Source organism: Phasianus colchicus, chromosome Z, assembly GCF_987193195.1.
Source record: "Phasianus colchicus chromosome Z, bPhaCol1.hap1.1, whole genome shotgun sequence".
NCBI classification, from domain to species: Eukaryota; Metazoa; Chordata; class Aves; order Galliformes; family Phasianidae; genus Phasianus; species Phasianus colchicus.
Window position 1 is genome coordinate 51,928,405 of NC_143476.1, and position 19,711 is coordinate 51,948,115.

General features: G+C 39.9%; 2 protein-coding genes across 7 annotated transcripts in view; one reads left to right on the forward strand and one right to left on the reverse strand.

Annotated features, from left to right (window-relative positions):
• RMI1 (RecQ mediated genome instability 1) overlaps positions 1-135 on the reverse strand; it is a 42,453-nt gene extending 42,318 nt beyond the window's left edge. The window contains exon 1 of the mRNA XM_031602410.2: positions 4-135. The gene's annotated coding sequence lies outside the window, so the exon portion shown is untranslated. The remainder of the gene's footprint in view (positions 1-3) is intronic.
• HNRNPK (heterogeneous nuclear ribonucleoprotein K) lies at positions 125-19,153 on the forward strand. Of its 6 annotated transcripts, none has more exons than XM_090132637.1 (16): positions 125-246; positions 2,359-2,438; positions 2,541-2,619; positions 3,355-3,465; positions 4,836-4,892; positions 6,383-6,426; positions 7,329-7,401; positions 7,957-8,070; positions 9,062-9,190; positions 9,618-9,922; positions 10,231-10,285; positions 13,957-14,007; positions 17,119-17,140; positions 17,218-17,300; positions 17,625-17,794; positions 18,635-19,153. In XM_090132637.1, the coding sequence occupies exons 3-16, from the start codon at positions 2,572-2,574 to the stop codon at positions 18,666-18,668; spliced, it is 1,296 nt and encodes a 431-aa protein (XP_089988763.1). In that variant the 5' UTR covers positions 125-246; positions 2,359-2,438; positions 2,541-2,571; the 3' UTR covers positions 18,669-19,153. The 6 variants fall into 6 exon arrangements, with proteins under 6 accessions (XP_089988763.1, XP_031458278.1, XP_031458279.1 ...); XM_031602418.2 differs by lacking the exon at positions 125-246 and adding an exon at positions 425-517 and having other exon boundaries at positions 2,541-2,620; positions 3,368-3,465; XM_031602419.2 differs by lacking the exon at positions 125-246 and adding an exon at positions 425-517 and having other exon boundaries at positions 2,541-2,620; positions 3,368-3,465; positions 18,696-19,153.
• Positions 19,154-19,711: the final 558 nt, after the last annotated feature.

Here is a 19,711-nt window from a genome sequence, read left to right on the forward strand (position 1 = left end):
TACCGCAGCCCCGCCGGGGAGTTATCCCGAGCCCGCGCGCCGCGGCAGCCAATCACAGCCGCGATCCGCGCGCCGCTCTAGGCCTCGCGAGAGCCCCGCCCCCTCGGCGCCGGGTAGCGGGCGCCAGGCGGGGTTTTCTTAGGCGCCATTTTCTTTGCGCGCGACCGGGGTGCCGTCGGTCTCCTTCGCCGTTTCCCGCCGTCTCCGCCGCCGCCGCCGTTCCCGGGGCGGCTTTCCGCCCGGCAGGTAGGAGCCCCGGCGGGGCGCGGCGGGGTGGCGCGGGACGGCGGGCACCGCCCTCCTGAGAACGGCCTGGCCGGCCTCGCCGTGGCGCGCTCGGAGGGCGGAGCGGAGCGCTGACGGGCAGCGCTCTCCCCCAACGGGGGGCCGGCGGCGGCGGGGCCGCGCGGGGGGGGCGCGGCGGGGCCAATCGCCGGGCGGCGGCGGCGGTGCGCGTCGGCGTCGGGGGCTGCGCCCGTTTCTCTGCTGCGTGCGCGGGGGCCGGCGGCGGCCGCAGGTAACGTCGGCCCCCCGGCGAGGTGCGGCGGGGGGGGGGAGGCGTAGTGTGCCCGCCGGGCTGGGGGAGGTGGGCGCGGGGAGGCCGGGCCGCGCCGGGGGGGAGCGGGGCCGCGCCGCGCCCCTCCGTGACGCCGCGAGGCGAAAGGCCCGGGCGGGCCGCGGGACTCGGGAGGGTCGCGCCTCGGTGAGGCGGTGCGGAGGAGGAGGAGAGCGGGGCGGCCCCGGCGGGGAGGGGAGGATGCGAACAGCGGGGGGCGCCCCGCACGAGCGGGGCGGCCGAGGCTGGCGGCGCAGCGGCGGCTGCTCTGGAGGGCGGGGGAGCGGCCGCCGCCTCCTCTCCGCACCCGCCCTCGGCAACTCCGCGCCCGGGGCGAGTTGTCGGCAGTTATGGCGGCGGGGGGAGGGCGCTGCCGGCCGCGGCCTGCGCCGGGAGGCCTCGCCGGCACGGAGCGCCGCGTCCCGCGCCGCCGCCCGCCTCCTCGCGGAGCCCCTCTTGCCGCCGGGCCGTCCCGGGCGGCGAGGCGAGAGCCGCCGGCCGCCTTCTTTGTGTTCCCCCGGGCGGGAGGTGGGAGATCTCCGCGCGGCCGCATGGTGGAGGTTCCTCCGCCGTCGGCTCCGCCTAGCAGCGGGCGGGCGCCATTGCAGCCGCCGCCATTTCTGCTGCGCGCCGCCGCCGCCGCCGGGAGCCGCGGCTCGGGCTGTGGGTTACGTAACGGCGGCTGCCCGGGAAGCGGGCGGCGAGGGGAGAGCGGGACGGAACCGCGTCTGCCTTTCCCGGCGCTGCTCTCGGGGCTGCGGCCGCTCGTGGACGCTTTGTCCTCCCGGTGCTCCTAAGAACGTGCCCTTCGTCAAACTAAGGCCACCGGCTCGATTTACAGAGCAGGCACTGTAACGCGGAGCACCTTAAGTACACGTGACGGGGGAGATTTGCTGTGGGCGATCAGTACAGAGGCCGGGGGAGATTAAGCTCTGAACCAAGATACTATATTTCATTCCCTTCCCTGCGGTGCTGAAATTCTTGGGATGGTCGGAAGTGGAATAACCGGTGTTCAGATGGGCTGATTGAACCTTGTAAAAATCTCTTTCACCACATAATAGCGTTTTGGCAATGTCTGGTTGAGACTCGTTAGCTCACGCAAGGCAAAGGCCAACCTCTCCCGGGAAGGAGCTGCTCCACAGCTGCCACCTGTCCCTTACAGTGCGGTTGTAACAAGTTAACAACTGGCTGGATCTACCTTTAAAAAGTTGGGCTCTCTTCCCTTCTTTCCTTTGTGGAAACCAGACTCTCAGACATTTGCTGGAAATTAAACAATAAGTTACCAGGGAGACGAGCGGATAGTGTGGTGGTGCTATCTGTGGAAATTATGTTTTGGAAGAAATTAAGTTACAAAATTATTCCTGCCTGGCCTTGCGAGTATTTCCAGATGGACTTAACAGAATAAGGCATGTTAAAATGCCTGCTAGTTAGTTGACGCAAGATTTATAAGAAATAGTGTTAACACTTACCAAAATATACTGTTTTTTAATTGAAATTGTTCAGAATTAAACACTAGGAGCAGAGGAATTGTATTCTCCTAAGTGTCTGAAAATCACAGTTTATAACAGTAATTACTTAAAATGACCAATTGCTTGGAAACTATGATACTTAAGGCTATACTTGTTTATTTGTAAGGTTACAGATATGTTTAGTATCACCTCTTACTGTTGCCTTTGGCCTTCATATATTTTCTCTTTATAAAGAAGAGCTTTACAGCAAAAACTTGGGTCAGACCTCTTTCTGTCTGTAGTGAGAATCATAGCCGGAAGCGAGTCACAACTCATCTGTGCTTTTTTTCATAGGTTTTGGTGGTGATAGGCTGTTGGATTTTGATCCCGCCCAGAATACTTGAGGTTTTTCTCCACAAGGATATATAGCAGCGGTAAGTCCCAGAAGCAGGCATTCGTCTTTTCTTTTTCTTTTCAATATAATGCACAGTTCACCTTCTTATGAAATAGGTATTCTAACTCTTGTTCTTCAACAGGTTCTATCTGCCAGCTTAAGAAAAGAAGGTGATGGAGACTGAACAACAGGAGGAGACCTTCACCAACACAGAGACAAATGGTAAATTTTTTCAAGGAATTCAAGGAATTTTTTTTTCTGAATCAGCCTTTTATAATTTCATTGTTTCTAAACATCTTGTAATGCTTTAATTGTATGAAATAAGCTTTTATCAACTCCCTTTTTGCATTCTGCATTAAATCTTTCCATTTCTGTGCCCTGACTGACTGACTTTTGAAGCATGAAAACATAATTTTTCTTTGAATGTTTTAGGGATTGCCTAAATGGTTGCAACTATGTAAAAATATCAGTAATGTCTCTTAACAGAATTTTTGCATTGCAGGAAGTTAGGGAGGTAGTGCTGAGTTGATTCATGCCAGTTTTTCCAAACAGTGTTTGAAATGCTGCTTTCCTGTTATTTCACCGTTATTTCAGTGTTGGACAAGCTACCTTTGAACTTCTTTGTTGAAAAGTTTTCACAGTTGTAAATTGTAAGAGGAAATACTGGGTAGGTGATGCTGTATTATTTTGAACAGCATTTTGCTAATGTGTCACCAAACAAGTGTGTAACATTGACATTTAAATCATGATTCTTAGGTTTTTAAAAGGGATCGCAGTAACTGATGCAGGCCGGTAATGTAAAAACATGTTGACCTGGTATGGATACTGAGACTGGACATCAATAAATAGTGTTGGGCTGATAGGAAATAATGTCTGAGGAGGAGGATAAACTTTGAATTTGTTTCATTTTGTTTTGGCTTAGAAAGTTAAATAAATGTTTGTATTTCCCCCCTATGGACCTTTCTACAGGCAAACGTCCTGCCGAAGATATGGAGGAAGAACAGGCCTTCAAAAGATCTCGGAATACAGACGAGATGGTTGAATTACGTATCCTGCTTCAAAGCAAAGTATGCTATCTTTTTATTATTCCTCTGTTGCTGCTTATAGTGTTGCACAAGACAGCTTGTACAAAGTGTAATTTGGGACATAGGTTTAGAAAGAACATGCTTTATTTAATATAAAGTAAGTAGAAATATTTCTCAGTGTGCATGGATAGTAGTAAGACTGTTGTGATGGAGTTTTCTTCAGTAATTTTTCCAAAGGGTAAGTTCTTGAGTATCTGCTGGTTTATTTATAGAAGACCAAATTCTGAAGAGATAAAGTAGTAGAAATGAACAGCTGTTTTTCTTGTGTTTGAATGGATTGTCATTTTGGAGCAGAGGAGGGGGAAAGGAGTATATGTGACTGTGCATTAGTCTTCAGAAAGGAAGCAGTTCAGAGAATGGTCAGCCAGTGATTGTTAATTGTGTAGGAGCTGAGATGAGAGCTTATTGGGATCTTAGTAACTTTCACTGACAAATTTCCTAAATCTGTTCAAATGCACCAACAGAAAAAAATGTGGGAATAATGCTTTATGGATTGCAATAGCTTCATGCACTAGTGTAAATTGTTGCTGTAAACTTGCTATATATGAATTTCCTCTGCTGCTTACAGTTGTTAAGGATAATTTATGTTGTCTGAAGCATCTCAGTCTTTTGTGTTGGCACGGGGAAATATCTGAACTCCGTGCAGCATTTCTGACCAGTAATCAAGTTACGTGGAAATGTTTGTGTGCTGTTAGCCTCAGGTATGATCTGCATGTAGTCTTTCAAATAACCTGGTAAGAAAAAAAAATAGAATGTAGTTTTGCAGTTACTCTTCTTTGAGCTCTCCTAGCTTACTTCTGATGCTTGTTTAGAAACATTTAGAAAGTTAGTGATTGTTAATGTTGTCTTTGCTTTTTGCCAAATGCACCCCTCTGGAAAGTCAGTTGACTTAAATAGATGTAAACCAAAGGAAACCCTTACAATTATCAAGAATCGTTTGGAGAACAAGAGTGAAATTTGTGAACATTACATAAAAACAACAACAACAAAAAGGTTAAATTAGGGAAATTGCTGATGTTCATGGAATTGCCTTTTTTAAACTTGTAGTCTTAATTGTGAGATAGTTCTAACATAGGCAGAATTGTCTGGACTTAAATTTTGAATTAAAATAATATTAGTTGTAAAACAAAATGCTTCTCCCTTAGAATTCTAAGTTAGAGTTGTTGGTATTTTTCCTATGGAAAATCATTGTTAGTTTGTTTCCATTTGATCCAAACCTTTCAAAAGCAAACCCAACTACACTCCCGCTCCTTCACCCCCTGCCAACAGGATAGTATGAAAGTAGATACATAATTCTTATTCTGAAGTTCAGAATTGTTGACAAAGTGTGACTTCTGAAAACTCTTTTTTAGAACGCTGGAGCAGTGATTGGAAAAGGTGGCAAAAATATTAAGGCACTTCGTACAGACGTGAGTATACACGAGTTTGAACTAATTTAACACCAATTCTTTCAGGGCACTACATCGAAAGCTTGGTTACATTCATATTTAGAAATGGGAGCAATACAACTCTAGACACCAGTAGTCTAAGCTACAAGCTATTCGTAGGTTGTTAGAATAGGAAACTTAGTAATTAAAGCCCAGCTTGACTCATGTAAGAGAAGAGGTTTATATTAAAACCTCCTTTCCTTTGAATAGAATTCCACTGAATTACACACTTAAAGTGAGTTAACATCCTAACAAGTAATACTGATAAAACTCAAAACCCTTAACAGTACCATTTCCCATATGCGTGAATCAATTATAGGGCTGCTGAAACCATTGCAGGTGGCTGGCGTAACCCGGTGATGGAGGAGTTCTTTAACTTCTTTCAAAGAAAACCAAGAACAAACACACACAACAAAACATGAAAATAGTCTGTCCATTCCTTAACAGCTTGCACATGAATCACAAAAACATAAATGTTAGGTTTACTTGATTACAATATGGGCATAGAACAGTAGAGAAACACAATTCTATTACTTGGAAACATTTTTCAACAGTCATGACTTACATGCTTATTCATATTTTATACTGGGTTGACTCTTACGATTAAACACGTGTTCAGCATTAATGTTATGTATTTATGAAACTTGGCAACGCTTCTTAAATTCTGTTTGTTTACACTCCTGTACTTAACATCAACTACAATTTCAGCAATTTTTTCAAGCAAAACTCTGTTCAACACAGTATTTGGCAATGTCTCAATAGAAATCTGTTCCACCTAAGGTCATAAATACAGCAAGTAGGTTTAAGCTGAAATGGTCAGGAATCATACATATGCTCTCTTTGGCAGCTAGTGGTTTTCTCGTTTTTCTTTTTTTTTTTTTTCCTTTTTTGGTTTTTTTTGTTGTTTTCTTTTTTTAAATAATTAGTAGATCACCTAAGTCCAGATAACTTAGACTGGTCTGGAAAACTAACATTCCCTATTTGCCCAGGGTCTTCATAGTATCAGTCTTGACAGGTTTTGTGTCTACCCTCATGAGCCAGCCTGCTACTGAAACGTCGTATGTTAAAAGTTAGTTCAGTCAGATAGAGTGACTCATTTTTAAGGTCCACACTGATAAGCCACAGTCATTGTAGCAATCCGTTATTGTGTTAGTCTTCAGAACAACGTAAGCTTGTTTCATTAATTGAGAGTAATGAGTATAGTTTGTATTAAATTAAAATTTATTGCTTTTCCCCCTTTTCCCTCTCCTTGTTTTTTTGGCCATATATCTCCGTTGCCCATGTACTGGATCGTCTTGCCCCTGCGTTGCCCACCATGACGTTGGCCCATCCGCCCCTGAACGCCCATGTGAAAACCCTGGTTGGCTATGCCCAAAAATGTGCTCGTTGCCAAACGGGTACCATACTTGACAACTTCCGATTGAATACCCATGCCCAATGCCAACATCCACGAACGCCAATGACCAATGCAGTACAATGCCAGTGTTTCAGTCCCAGACAGCAGTGGCCCCGAGCGGTATGTCCCAACAGTTTATGCCTCACTGCCTGATTAGAAAGAGAGAAATGTATTTTATTACCTGCCTTTATATAATTAAATAGTATCCCCTTATAGACGGTGTATTGTTTTTTTTCAAGTTTTCTGTCTTATTTTCCCCATTAAGTCTTTTTGTCACTGAACTTTTACGTGAGTTGCCCACCCAAACAATCCACTAATTTTATTTCAATGGAAGGAGCACAGCTTCAAGTGTTGCATATTCGCTGCATTGTAAATCAAATTGTTTCAAAGTAGTCTCTCGCTCTGTCTTTGTGGCCCACCTTGCTCCCTCAACATTGCCTGTTCATAATTATTTCTGATGAAATGCTAACTCTGGTTCACTTTCCTTCACTTCTCATTTGTATTGTCCTTTTTTGTCTTGCATTTGTATTTGTTTTCTTGCAGAGCCCATTAGTAATCTAATTTCTAACTGGTATCATAATCTTACTCCAGATACAATGTTCACCACTTGCATATCCCCACTTATACTACGAGAAGGTGTGCCAGTTTTACCAATGTAACAGCGAGGGTATCCTAAATTAGTGGTGGCGGGGAACATGAATATTCACTTCTGCTTTCAGTTCTGCGTCAATTTCTTGCCCACTTAATCTGAGCCCTTCCAAAAGCCCATTCTCTCTTTCTATCTCTCTCTGTCTCTCTGCAAGACCTACCTAATCTTAAATTTATCATGCATATGTATTGGCTATAAACAAAGATGCATGTGTTCTGAATTCAGAAAACAGGTTTACTTTATTTGGGGAATATTGACTAAGTTCTTCAGTGCAGTAAATCTTGTTAGAATTTTAAGTATCATTATGAATAAAAAATTTACTTCTTCTTCTTTTTACCTTCTCCATATTGTCTGGCACTGTGGGTTCTGACAGCATCTTGAGTATAAGTGCAGATATAGAGACAATTGGAGAAATCTTGAAGAAGATTATCCCTACTTTAGAAGAGGTAAGTTTCTTAACATTTTTGTTCTTTATACCCACAAGATTTGCTTTTAAAGTGATATAATACTAGATGATTTGCTGCTTTTTAATACATTAAATTAAAAGGCTTTTGTTCTGCATTTTCTAAAGAAGGAGCACAACCCTCAAGCTAGGTGTTGCTATCTTTTTTTTTTTTTTGATAGGTGACAGAGTGGTCTCTAAATACTAAATGAATATTTGGAGCAGCTTTCCCTTTCCTCCTGCTTCCAGAACACTTGTCTCCTAACTTTCTTTAGTTTCCAGTTTGAAGTATACTTGTATTCTCATTTGTACCCTGCCTTGGTTTTGTAAGCTTGTTGCACTGTTCGCTATTTTATGAAATTGTTACAGAAAGCTTTGCAATGTCACAAAAGAAGTAAGGAAGATGATCTTGACATCAGTTCATGTTGAGGCAAGATACTATCATATCAAAGGAAATAAAGGGTTACAATTCTGTAGTTGACTAAATCATGCTATCGTCTTTGGAGAAAAAAAAAATTGTCTCTTATTTCCTTCTTTAATGTATATTTCTGTCTGACAGTATCAACACTACAAAGGCAGCGACTTTGACTGCGAGTTAAGACTTCTTATTCACCAGAGTTTGGCAGGAGGAATTATTGGTGTTAAGGGTGCTAAAATCAAAGAACTCAGAGAGGTACTGTTCCCTTTTCTTCCAAGACTTGGCTTTTTGTTCTGTGTGTTTTGTGTTCATAAAGTGCAGATGTAAGTATCCTCTGTTGGATAGTTCCTTGTTACCACGGTGTGTGTGATTTCTGTATCCTGAGATGAATTTTTATTGGAAACATTCAGAAGTAAATAGGTGATTAATAATCGTACTTCTCTTCAAGCCTCGTACTTCTCTTCAAGCTTTTAAGCAATGTTACTGGTAGGGTAGTGTTTATAAAGGATACTTCTAAATTTAAAAAGTTCATCACTCCTGGAAGGATCTACTATAAGGCTTAGATTCCTTGGGTTGAGTGGCTGGACATGCGGAATGATTTAAGGTGAATCCATTTCCACACACTCTGATGATGATAATGCAATTGGTGTTCAGATATCTATCTAAAACTTGAAGACCATTGTTTTCTTTCAGTGAAGGAATGAAGGTTTTATTCAAAACAGCTAATGGTTTCTGTGAACTTAAAAGAACTTTGTTCTCTGTCCTTTCTTGGTATTGTGTGAGAGACAATTTCATGTATAAGCTGACAACTCTCTGTGTATGTTGACAAAGACAAGGTGGCTAGGCATGTAATCCTAGCAACATTGGTGTCTTGTATCCAAAGCATGTTTCCCTGACAAGTGAAAGTTATTAAAACCTGTAAGCTTGCAATGGATGTGTAATCCTTATGTTAGTATTTAGTTTAACAGTGGTATACATTAGCCATAAATAATAAAGGGAAAATAATGAATTTTTTTCCTCTTAATTCAAAAATATATAATTACCAAGCTTTAAAATATACATTCCTAAAATGAAATTTATTGTGAGAACTCAAAAGTAAGAAAGTACTTAAAATAACTGGAAATTCAATTCCTTTGGAATTGTTTATTAAAAGCACTTCAGTGAGCATTCTAACCATTTTATTGTCAAGGTGTTTATAAAGTTATTTGAAATAATATTTCAGAATCTTGTATTTTCTTTTCAATAGAACACTCAAACCACCATTAAGCTCTTCCAGGAGTGTTGTCCTCATTCAACTGACAGAGTGGTGCTTATTGGTGGAAAACCTGATAGAGTTGTTGAATGTATCAAGATTATTTTGGATCTTATCTCTGAGGTAATGTTTATTACATTTGATTTTATTCTTCTTTTAGCATTCCTGAACAATAGGAATCACTTGGTTGGAACATTACATCTTTCAGTTTCTGTTGAATTCAGTACCTCTTACTTTTCTAATGCTGGAATGTGAAGTTTTGAAGTAGTTACTGTTTTCCAGAATCGGGATGCACTTAAGCAATTTCTATGCTACTGGGACAGTATTCATGCTTCACTTAACATTAATGTAAAAATTGAAAGTCAGTGCAACTGATAAGTAATAGCAGTTCCTCTATCATCAAGTTTACAAGAAACTCATTACCTCTTCCTTTCTTACAAGCATTGTGAAATCAAAAATGAGGTCTAAATGCATAGATTCATTTCTATACATGTAATATATTTAATTATGCTAATCATAATGTTGCTAACTTCTTGTTTCTTTATTTTAGTCTCCAATAAAAGGACGTGCTCAGCCTTATGACCCCAACTTCTATGATGAAACATATGACTACGGTGGCTTCACTATGTTTGATGATAGAAGGGGACGCCCAGTGGGCTTTCCTATGCGTGGGAGAGGAGGTTTTGATCGAATGCCTCCTGGCCGTGGTGGTCGACCTATGCCTCCCTCAAGAAGAGATTATGACGATATGAGCCCTCGTAGAGGACCTCCACCACCTCCACCAGGTCGTGGCGGCAGAGGCGGCAGCAGAGCTCGTAATCTTCCCCTTCCTCCTCCTCCACCTCCTCGTGGCGGGTGAGTTGTTGCATAAATGCAGTGTATAAAAGTCAAGTAGTATTGAATTGTGTTCAGGTTCCCAGTGTTTGCTTCACACTTCCATGCTTATAGTGATTACAGAAGATTGTGTAGAGATCTGAAGCACTTTGAAATGTATTGGAATTTATTTTTTGCACTGTAGCATGCAGGCTGCTAGAACTGTGGCCACTGTAGGGTTATGTCATTCACTACCTCACTAAAGTAGTTACATTTCATGAATGAAAATTTGGACAAGATTGTAGGAAAACAGTTTATGATGTGATTTATATGATGTTTTTTCATTTCAGAGATCTGATGTCTTACGACAGAAGAGGCAGACCAGGAGACCGTTATGATGGAATGGTAGGAGTTTAAAATTCACATTCTTATTTTATATGCACATAACTGCCTGAAGGTACTGTTGCTGGACACAAGCACTTGCATAGTCTTTTCTCTATAAAAGCAAACAAAGGAGTGTTTAGAAGATAAGGATTACATAGGACAATAACCTTAACCTACCCCGTTGTCCACCTCTGCCATCAGTGTCACAGCAAGTTCTACTGTGCTTTATCATGCGCTGACTTTCTTTTAGATTTTCATTTTAGAGAAAATCACAGAAACAGGAGATGCTAGGCTTTTCAAGTAAAGAAAACATGTCAAAACAATTACCTTATTTTATTCATGGAAGTCTTAACACCCATGTTAAAAAAGGCAACTAAAGATCAATGGTATTTTATGTTTTGTTTACTGAACTATATTATACTAAATTAAGTACGTTTAACCATATTAGTGCTAATATCTGCTTGGGAGGGAAGGGGAAGGAGGTTGGAATCATAGTTTATGGAAACGTTTAAAATTACTCTGACATGCAACTTCTCCAGCCATCATTTGTAGTTGTAATAGATTCCTCTACTTGTAATAGGAAGAAAAATCATAGCTGTCTATGGTAACGTTTTTTTCTTTACTTTGTTGGGTACCTTTTAAAATGACAGATGAGATGAGATTTTTTTTTCAGATTTAAAAAAATATATATTCTTTAAGTTAATGAATAAAGAAGAAATAAAGAGGAAATATAAATAAATGGGTTTTACACATCTCTTCCTTCTGGGAATGAGAGTTACTAGAGGTACATGTTACAAGGATGCTGGATACTCACTGGAAGTGTTGAAGTTTAAAGTCTTGTACTTAACAGATAGTAAAAAGTGTGGCCTACATTAGTTAATATCCTAATAAACTGGAAGAATCAAGAAATATACCAAAATAATTATTTACATGTATTCATAGGTTGTCAAAGCTGCGTTTTTGTGTTTTCATATTTACAGTTTGTGAAGCTGATCACAAATACATATAAACTTGGCAGCTTGCCCTTTCTTGGGTATCTGGTTCAGCAGTCTTGCTTAGCTTTATTCCCAAGTGGTAATGTGTTCTGGCTTTGTTCCCTTCCAGCTAGAACACAAAAACTGTATGGATTCCTGTTTGGTCTGTTAATCTGAAAGTTTATGTCCATAAGAAAGTGGAATCACATCTGTTCATTTTCATAGACCAAAAACACTGTTTTGTGTATTGTGTAGGTAGAACAAAAAGGCAACAGTAGATGCTCTTCTCAGACAGACATCTCCAAAATCTTAGAGATGTTAAACGTCATATTTTGCCAGTTCTGTTTTCTAGTAAAGGAACAAATTTACAGTAGTTAAAAGACCATTAATTTTTGGGATGCTGAGAGAAGACATTGACAGGCTTGAGATGAAAATAACTTTCATTTTAAAATAATGTTAATTTTTCTTGCCTGGCTTACATTTGTAATTGTGTGCTGCTTTTGCAAGGGTTTGTTTGACATACTATCTCTGTTCTGAAAGTTTTTTTCTGAAGGACAGGTTTGTGTTGGTTCTCCTAAATAAGTGTACATTTCAGGCTGTAACTACTCCAGATCAAAGGACTGTGGACCATGAGTACTGCTTTGACAGTTGGAAAAAAAATGAATATGTTCTTTCTTTTTTATCACCCCCATTCCCCTGGCTCTTTCAAATACGTAAATGCACACAAACTTATCAGCAGTGGTTGTGCATGAACCCCAGTAGGCGGGGAAGCAGCACACAGCCACTCGCTCATTCCCATTCTGCTGTGGATAGGTGGAGAATTGGGAGGGTGAAAATGTGAACTTGTGGATCAAGATAAAGACAGTTCAATAGGTAAGGCAAAACCTGCACACAAAAAAAGCAAACTAAGGAATTCATTCACTGCTTCCCAATGGCTGGCAGATGTTCAGTCACTTCCAGGAAAGCAGAATTCCATCACAACTAATGGTTTTTTGGGAAGACAAACCTGTAGGAGGACTTTGGGAAATGCACCTTTCCCTTCCATCCACTTCCAGCTTTTGTTGCTGAGTGCAGTGTTGTATAGTGTAGAATATCCTTCCACTTAGTTGGTTTGCTTTTGCTGCATTTCAACTACTTGTGCACCTTCTGCCTGCTCACTGGAGGAGCAGTGTGAAAATCAGAAAAGACCTTGGCTCTGTAAGCACTGCTCATTAACAACTAAAAAATACAGAGTTATCAGTTTGTTCTTATAAAAAACTTAAAGCATAAACGTAAGGCATAGTATCATACAAGCTACTGTGAAGAAAATTAGCTCCATCTCAGCTCAAACTGTTAGAAAAACAGATAAACATAGTCACTTCATTTGCTGTCCTTCCCGCTCCCCCCCTTTTAGCTTAACTAATAATTTTTACAGTAGTAAACATTATAGATTGAGGTTTATAGAGAATTAAAATGAAATACATCTCCTAAATGGGCTGCATCTTCAGAAACTCACAGAGTGCATCTCCATTGTTGAGGTAATTTGCTCCTTCAGATGATTCCTAGTACTTTTTTTTTATTATTTTTTTAACTTAGGTATGTGTATATACATATATTCCTGCATAAACATTGCAGTAAAAGTTCATACACTTCTGAATGCACATACTACTAATGTTTAAGACATTTGATACGATGTAAAAATCAGTAAAGGAAGACTACATCTTTTTTATTAAGTAGGGAAAAAATGAAAATTTCTAGGATGGATGAAAGTTAGAATAACAGGTTTTGATATTTTTGAGGACTGCATGCATCTTCTGTAATAAGCAATAAAAGTTAGTAAATTATTATTCATATGGCACTTACACTTCCTTGCTCAGCCAATGTTGCATCTGATTTCCATTCCAGTACCAGTAGTTGTTAGCACCGGTAAGTCCGTAGACTAGAGGATTTGGTTATGTGTCTTAAGACTTGCAGGTAGGGTTTTAGAAGCTGTTTTTAATTTGTGAGATGGACTTTCTATCTGTATGCTGCTTATGTTCTATGTTACGCGTCATTTTTAACTCTGCAAAGGTCTATGCCTTAATAATAGTTTCAAAACTATATTTTTGTAATCTCCTGTTAGTCTTTTTCAGTCCCTTCTATATAATTCTGAAAGTTCTATATATTGTGTGTTGTAAAAACATAATGAAATATCTAATATAGATAGGAAGCAGTATATTGCTAAAATATTGGATATATGAGGTAAATAGAGATTAATTAGTAGAACATGAGAAGCAGCATCCTTGATCTGCTCCTGGCATCAAGGTGATCTCTGATAGTTTAGCATTAAAAACATTTTTTAGAAAACATACAGGATAAATGTTATTTTTATATCAGAATAACACTTTTTCATGTATAAATTTAGTACTGAAGAAAAGGTTTAAAAAAGAAAAACAAGAAAACAAAAAATAAGTCTGTTCATGCTTTTCTGCTAGTTGTCTGTCTACTTATGTTAGAGGAAAATACATTACACTGCAGTAGAAGTGAGAGTGACTGTTTCCATTAAGTTGAAAGTAAAAGATAACAAGTCTTGTAATCTGTCTAAGCGTTGTACTTTTTTTTGTCTCTGTACTACAGGTAGTTCAGAAAAGTATTGCTTGGTACCAGCTTATATTGAGTTTGGTTGCAATTAACCTTTAAGTCTCTAAGACATGGACTTATACCTGTTCTTCCTTTTTCCTCTTATGTTTTGTCTGGAAGATGATGCAGTGTCATGTAGACGCCTGTGATGACATGCAGCCACCAGAGCTGGTGAGTGTCCCTGGTCCTTTTTTTCCAAGAACTTCCATTGAATTGGTTAAGTGATAAAGTTTTGGGGGTTTTTTTGAGCTTGAATATAGTCAGTAGCAGTTTTCATCTGTTGAAAATTGTAAATCTTCTGACTCAAAACTTTCTGGCAACTTGTCCTAACAGTGTGTCATGTACATGTTTTGTTAATAGAAATATGAAAGTATGTAGCATTACAGTCAGAAGACGGGAATTTTTTCTGTTCCATTGTATCTTTTGTAACCTGTTTTGGTGTTCTAAACAGTAATGTTAAATCCATAACTGATGCATTATAATTGCAAATATTTAGGATACATATTTTGTATTGATTCTGTTACATTGCTTTCTCCTTTATCAAATCGGAAATATTAAAAGTTGCCTCTTACTGTTTGTGTATTTGAGAATATTCAGTTTGAACAACAGGTTTTAGGAAGAAAAGTTCTGACAGGATTCATCAAGTATTTGTAGTGCCTAGAAATTGTCAAAAGTGATGGCAGACATTAAACATCAGTTCTTAGCTCACACAAACACTGCAGTTGTATTACTTAACCGTCAAATTCATTTGCTGTCCCATAGTCGTGGGAGGAGTAGCAGAAATGATAAAGGATTGTTCTTTGTAGCAGTTTGGCCTAAAAAAAGGGCTTCTGTAGTAAACAGCAGCAGAGGTGTGTTTGTAAATCTGCAGCATGCTACTGTGATCGCTCTCTGAATTAAGTCTGAAGCAGTGCCCTTTCTTTTCTTACTTATTACATGTATTTCTTATTACAAACTCTGCTATACTGTATTATAATCTGTGCTGCTAAACAGTATGATTACACTATATAGATTACTCTAAAACAGTTACAGAGGTGAGGGAAGTAGGGCTGTTTGAACTGGGAAAGAGAAGGCTCGCAGAGGTACCCAGATCCATTACGAGAGACAGTGACAAAAACTAAGAACATAAGTTCTCTCTGAACACCAGGCAGCACTTCTTTACTGTGCTGGTGACAGAGCAGTGGCACAGGTTCCCAGAGAAAATGTGGAGTCTCCTTGGAGATCTTCAAAAGCTGCTTGAATGTGTTCCTGTGCACCCTACTCTGGGTGTTCCTACTGGGCAAGGGTTGGAGCTGATGGACCCAGAGGTCACAGAATAGGTCCCTGGCAACCTTAACCATTTTGTGGTAAGCTGAAGAATTTGGTACAAATCGCTTTAATTTTAGTGTTCCAAGAAAGTGGAAGATAATTTTTTTGAGAAAAGTTGTTGCATTACAACTTTCTCAGTTTAGTAGTTGTGATGGGTTGACCTTAGCTGGCTGCTAGACTTTGTCTCAGCTGTGCTCTCACTTTCCCTCCTCAACAAGACAAAGGCAGAAACTAAGATTAAAAAGGTCGTGAGATGAGATAAAGACAAGGAGACAAATTATCAAGTATTGTCACCCACTTCAGGGAAAATTCATGTTGCTTGTTGCCTTGAAACTGCAAGAATGGTGAGGTAGAAAAACTAAACTAAAAATATCCTTCCCTCTGCAATCATCTTTCCAGGCTTAACTTCAGTCCTTCATTCTTGACTCTTTCACTTCCTTCTCAGCCCAAGCAGTGCAGGGAGGATGGGTTTTGGTGGGTGATAGTTCTTTAACAGTTCCTCTCTGCCACACCTTCCTCCTCTCGCTTTTCCTTACTCCATAATATGGGTCCTCAAATTGTTTACCATCTTTCCCTAACTACAGCAGAGCAGGCCTTTCCACAGGCTGCAGTTCTTCATGAGCTGCTTCAGAATGGGACTTCTCCATGGGGTACCAATCCTTTGGGAACAGACTGCTCCAGTATGGGTCCTCGACTGGACACATGTTTCTACCACAAAAATGTGTTTCTGTCAGAACTCCTGATGTGGGCAGTAGTTCCTGCCAGGGGGAACTCCTGTGTAGGCTCTCTGTGGCCTGCAGTTTCCTCCACAAACTGCAGTTTGTATATTGGCTCTCATGTGATCCTCCATAGACTGTAGTAAATAATGATCTCCTTCACAGACTGCAGAGGAATCTGCTCGGTGATCTAGAGCACTTCCTGCCTGTACTTCCTTCCTGACTTCCTGTAGTCCTTCTGTCCTTGGTGTCTGCAGGAATCTCTCTCGCATCTTTCCTTTGCTTTCCTCTTTCTCACAGCTGATACTTGGCATTTATTTATTTACCTACTTCCCTTTCTTAAATATGGTATCACAGAAGTGCCACAGAATCTGCTGGTAGGTTCAGCTCTCACCAGCTGTGGGTTGTGGGTGTTTTGGAGCCAGCTGGAACTGGCTGTATCCAGGCACAGAAGCAGTTCTGGTTTCTTCTCACAGAGGCCATTTCAGCATCTAAATTCCAGAAATTAAATTCTAGAGAAATGTTTTTATAAGATAAGAATAAAATAAGGTTTTGTGCCATTAGAAGGCACTAAGTGAAATTAAACACCTGGATATAAAGTACTAGCCTGAATCCTAAAATATGGCAGGAGTGCTTATTACAGTGGTTTGGATTTGATATATAGTGTTTTAGCAGAACAGAAGTAACTCATGTCATGTTTTAAGACTTTTAAGAAAGAAAGGACTATAGCGTAATTGAGAGGCAAGTTACAGAGGTGTACTTAGAGTTGTGTTTTAAGATATAGATGAATGGAGTAGGAGGGCTGACAGTCAGGGGTAAACTTTTGGTGATCAAAATGAGGCATTTCTCTCTCCTGAGCTATATTGATAGTATTAATGGAGTTGTTCTCAAGTCTCTTGATACGAAAGTTCGTAGTAGGTAAGCAATGAGCTGTCTACCAGCAGATGAATTAGAAAGGTTGTTTGGTAAACTGCTGTGTCTGGATTGTTAATGTCATTTTCTGTCTTGCCTCCTTGAAGTTTTTGACAAGGCGGGACGAGAGATAAATGAGATTTGCACCTCTTTTGTTTCATCTTGCCATTAGAGGTTTACTCGGGAAAGATGACTGTTATGTTTTAGCACTTTTATATTGCTAGTAACATGGGGGGCTGAGATTTATGTATAAAATAGGCTCAGAGTTAGCAGTGTGTTACTTAAATTGTAAACATGTTAATGAAGCATCTAAGTAATGAACAGTATCTTTCTCTTTCTGTTACAGTTTGAGGGTGGCTCTGGATATGGTAAGTTTTCATACAGAACCTTGATACATAACTAATTATGAAGTTATCAAAGGGCTTGGTACATACATTTAAATCAGACTATTCTTATGCAGGGGGACGTGGTTCATATGGAGATCTTGGAGGACCTATCATCACAACACAAGTAACAATTCCCAAAGATGTAAGTAAAGTGATCTTGCTTTTAATTTGTTTAAGATAAAGTCACAGAGATACTCAGAGCAATTTTAATAGTTAATATCAAATAATAAAAATGGTCCATGCAACTTCTTTTTAAAATGCCAGTTCTCCAATTTTATCCCACTTGCATTTATGTACTTGGTATTGGGGGGGGGGGGGGGGGGGAGGGAATGTTTTGAGACTACAAAGAAGGAAGCTGCCATTGCAGCTCTTAAAATTAAACTCATGCACAAACACTGCTCGGATTTTTCTAATAGTTGTTATGTCAAGATACATCAGTAAATGAACGCTTTGCTTTCTTCCTTAGCTGGCAGGATCTATTATTGGAAAGGGAGGCCAGAGAATCAAACAAATACGGCATGAGTCTGGAGCTTCAATCAAAATTGATGAACCACTAGAAGGCTCAGAAGATCGGATTATAACTATTACGGGAACACAGGACCAGATACAAAATGCACAATATTTACTGCAAAACAGGCAAGTTGAAGTTTAATGTTGTTCTCACTGTGAGTTTTAAATTGATTTTGTTTTTTCCTGGTACATTCTAAGTTTCTTCTTTGTAATAGAGGTTCTTGGGAGGCAGGTTTTCAGTAACCATTTGAACCTAACTTCTCCAGTGGTAGTTCTGCCTTGATTCTCCTCTGTTTTCCATTCTAACTAAAATGAAGACATCCTTAAAACTAATTTGCTGGAAGACACCTTAACCAAGCAGTCCTCTCATTTCTCTGGTGAAAACTGCTGCAAAACAAACAAAAAAAAAAACCAAACAAACTACTTGTAATAAATTACATAGAGCCTGTAGAAAATGTAGAAGATTTCAGTGGATGTTGGTCTTGTTCTGTGTGGAAGACTAGTGATTTTGTTGTTTTTAGATAATTAAATTGACAACAAATCACAGTCTGCCATATGGCACAGATCATGCCTCTACAGGACAAGTTGAAATCAGGACAATTTGGTGCTGTCAAGCAGCATTTCACACCTTGCTAGTGTTACTTTGTCGTTTCTGCCAAATGCAAATAACAGCTTCAGATATAATTTGCTAAGTTTCGCTTTATTAACATGTTAGCTATCATAGTAGATTTTAATGTTTAACTTAAGTGTTCAGCTTCAGATCACTAATTCCTAAGTGTTCCTAAAATATTCATATATGTCTGTGTACATCTATATATAATTACTAGCAGTTAATCTTTTGTAACTATTTTTTAATGTATTACAAGTTCTTGAAATGTAATCTGTTCTAAGAATGTCATTGTTAATGTTGATGCAAGATGTATGGTCAATCATTCTAATACATGCTTTTTTCTTTTTCTTTTATAGTGTGAAGCAGTATGCAGATGTTGAAGGATTCTAATGCAAGATTATTTTTTCTTTTTTATAGTGTGAAGCAGTATTCTGGAAAGTTTTTCTAAGACTAGTGAAGAACTGAAGGAGTCCTGCAACCTTTTTTTTTTTTTATCTGCTTCTGTTTAAAAAGCCAACATTCCTCTGCTTCATAGGTGTTCTGCATTTGAGGTGTAGTGGAATCTTTGCTGTCCACCAGATGTAATGTTTTAGTTCCTTACAAATATTTTGGGGGAGGGAAAGGGCGCGCGAGACTAACATTGAAATTTTGAAACAGCAGAGAGAGTGAATATCATTTTTGTTCACTGTTGGTGGTAAATTGTAATGTTTCTTTGTAACTGTTGTGAACACCCTGCTTTTATGTACACTGTACCTTTTGAAGGGGGAGAATACTGGTAGTCCACGTGTCCTTGGCATCCTCTGAGAGCAGTGTGCAGAATGTAATGCTCTTTTGTAAGAAACATTTTTGATTTTTCAATAAATTTAGTGAATCTATTCTCGGTGGTCATCTCTCTTTAGATATAAAAAAAGGTAATACCTAAAATCAATACACCCTTTTATTTCCTCCCACAAGAAAATGCATAAGTGAAATTTGCTGTTAAGCTTGCTTTTATGCTTCTTTGATATAGATGGAGCTATGTGGGATTTTTTTAAAGATGAGACTGTGTGAAGCAATGGCTCAGCTTTGCTACTTGGGGATAAAATGCAAAAATGTTCATGTGAACTTAGTGTAAAATGACTTTCTGCAAGTGTTTGGCCCTCTTTGCAGTACCTCTATATATTGGTGACAGTATATAAATGAAATATTTAAGAACATTGTGATGTCACTGAGTAAGCAGTGGTGAAGCACACTGGTTCTAGACAGCTCGCTTAATGCAAGTAACACTTAGAAATGGCAGTTGGTTAGCTGTTCTCAGAGCTTTCATTTGTATGAGGTAGACATGAATTGGCAAAGCGGCAGTATATAACTCTGTAACTTGTTTTTGTTGTATACAAATCTTAACCTTGTTGGGTTTCCCTGCTGTATGTTTAATGCCATAGAAAATATGTGAG

Bases quoted from the DNA above. Each gene is read 5' to 3' on its own strand.
- HNRNPK (XM_090132637.1), top strand. From the start codon at position 2,572: ATGGAGACTGAACAACAGGAGGAGACCTTCACCAACACAGAGACAAAT. The intron at 9,191-9,617 runs GTAATGTTTATT...TCTTTATTTTAG, and splicing joins TTTTGGATCTTATCTCTGAG to TCTCCAATAAAAGGACGTGC. The intron at 14,008-17,118 runs GTGAGTGTCCCT...TTTCTGTTACAG, and splicing joins ACATGCAGCCACCAGAGCTG to TTTGAGGGTGGCTCTGGATA.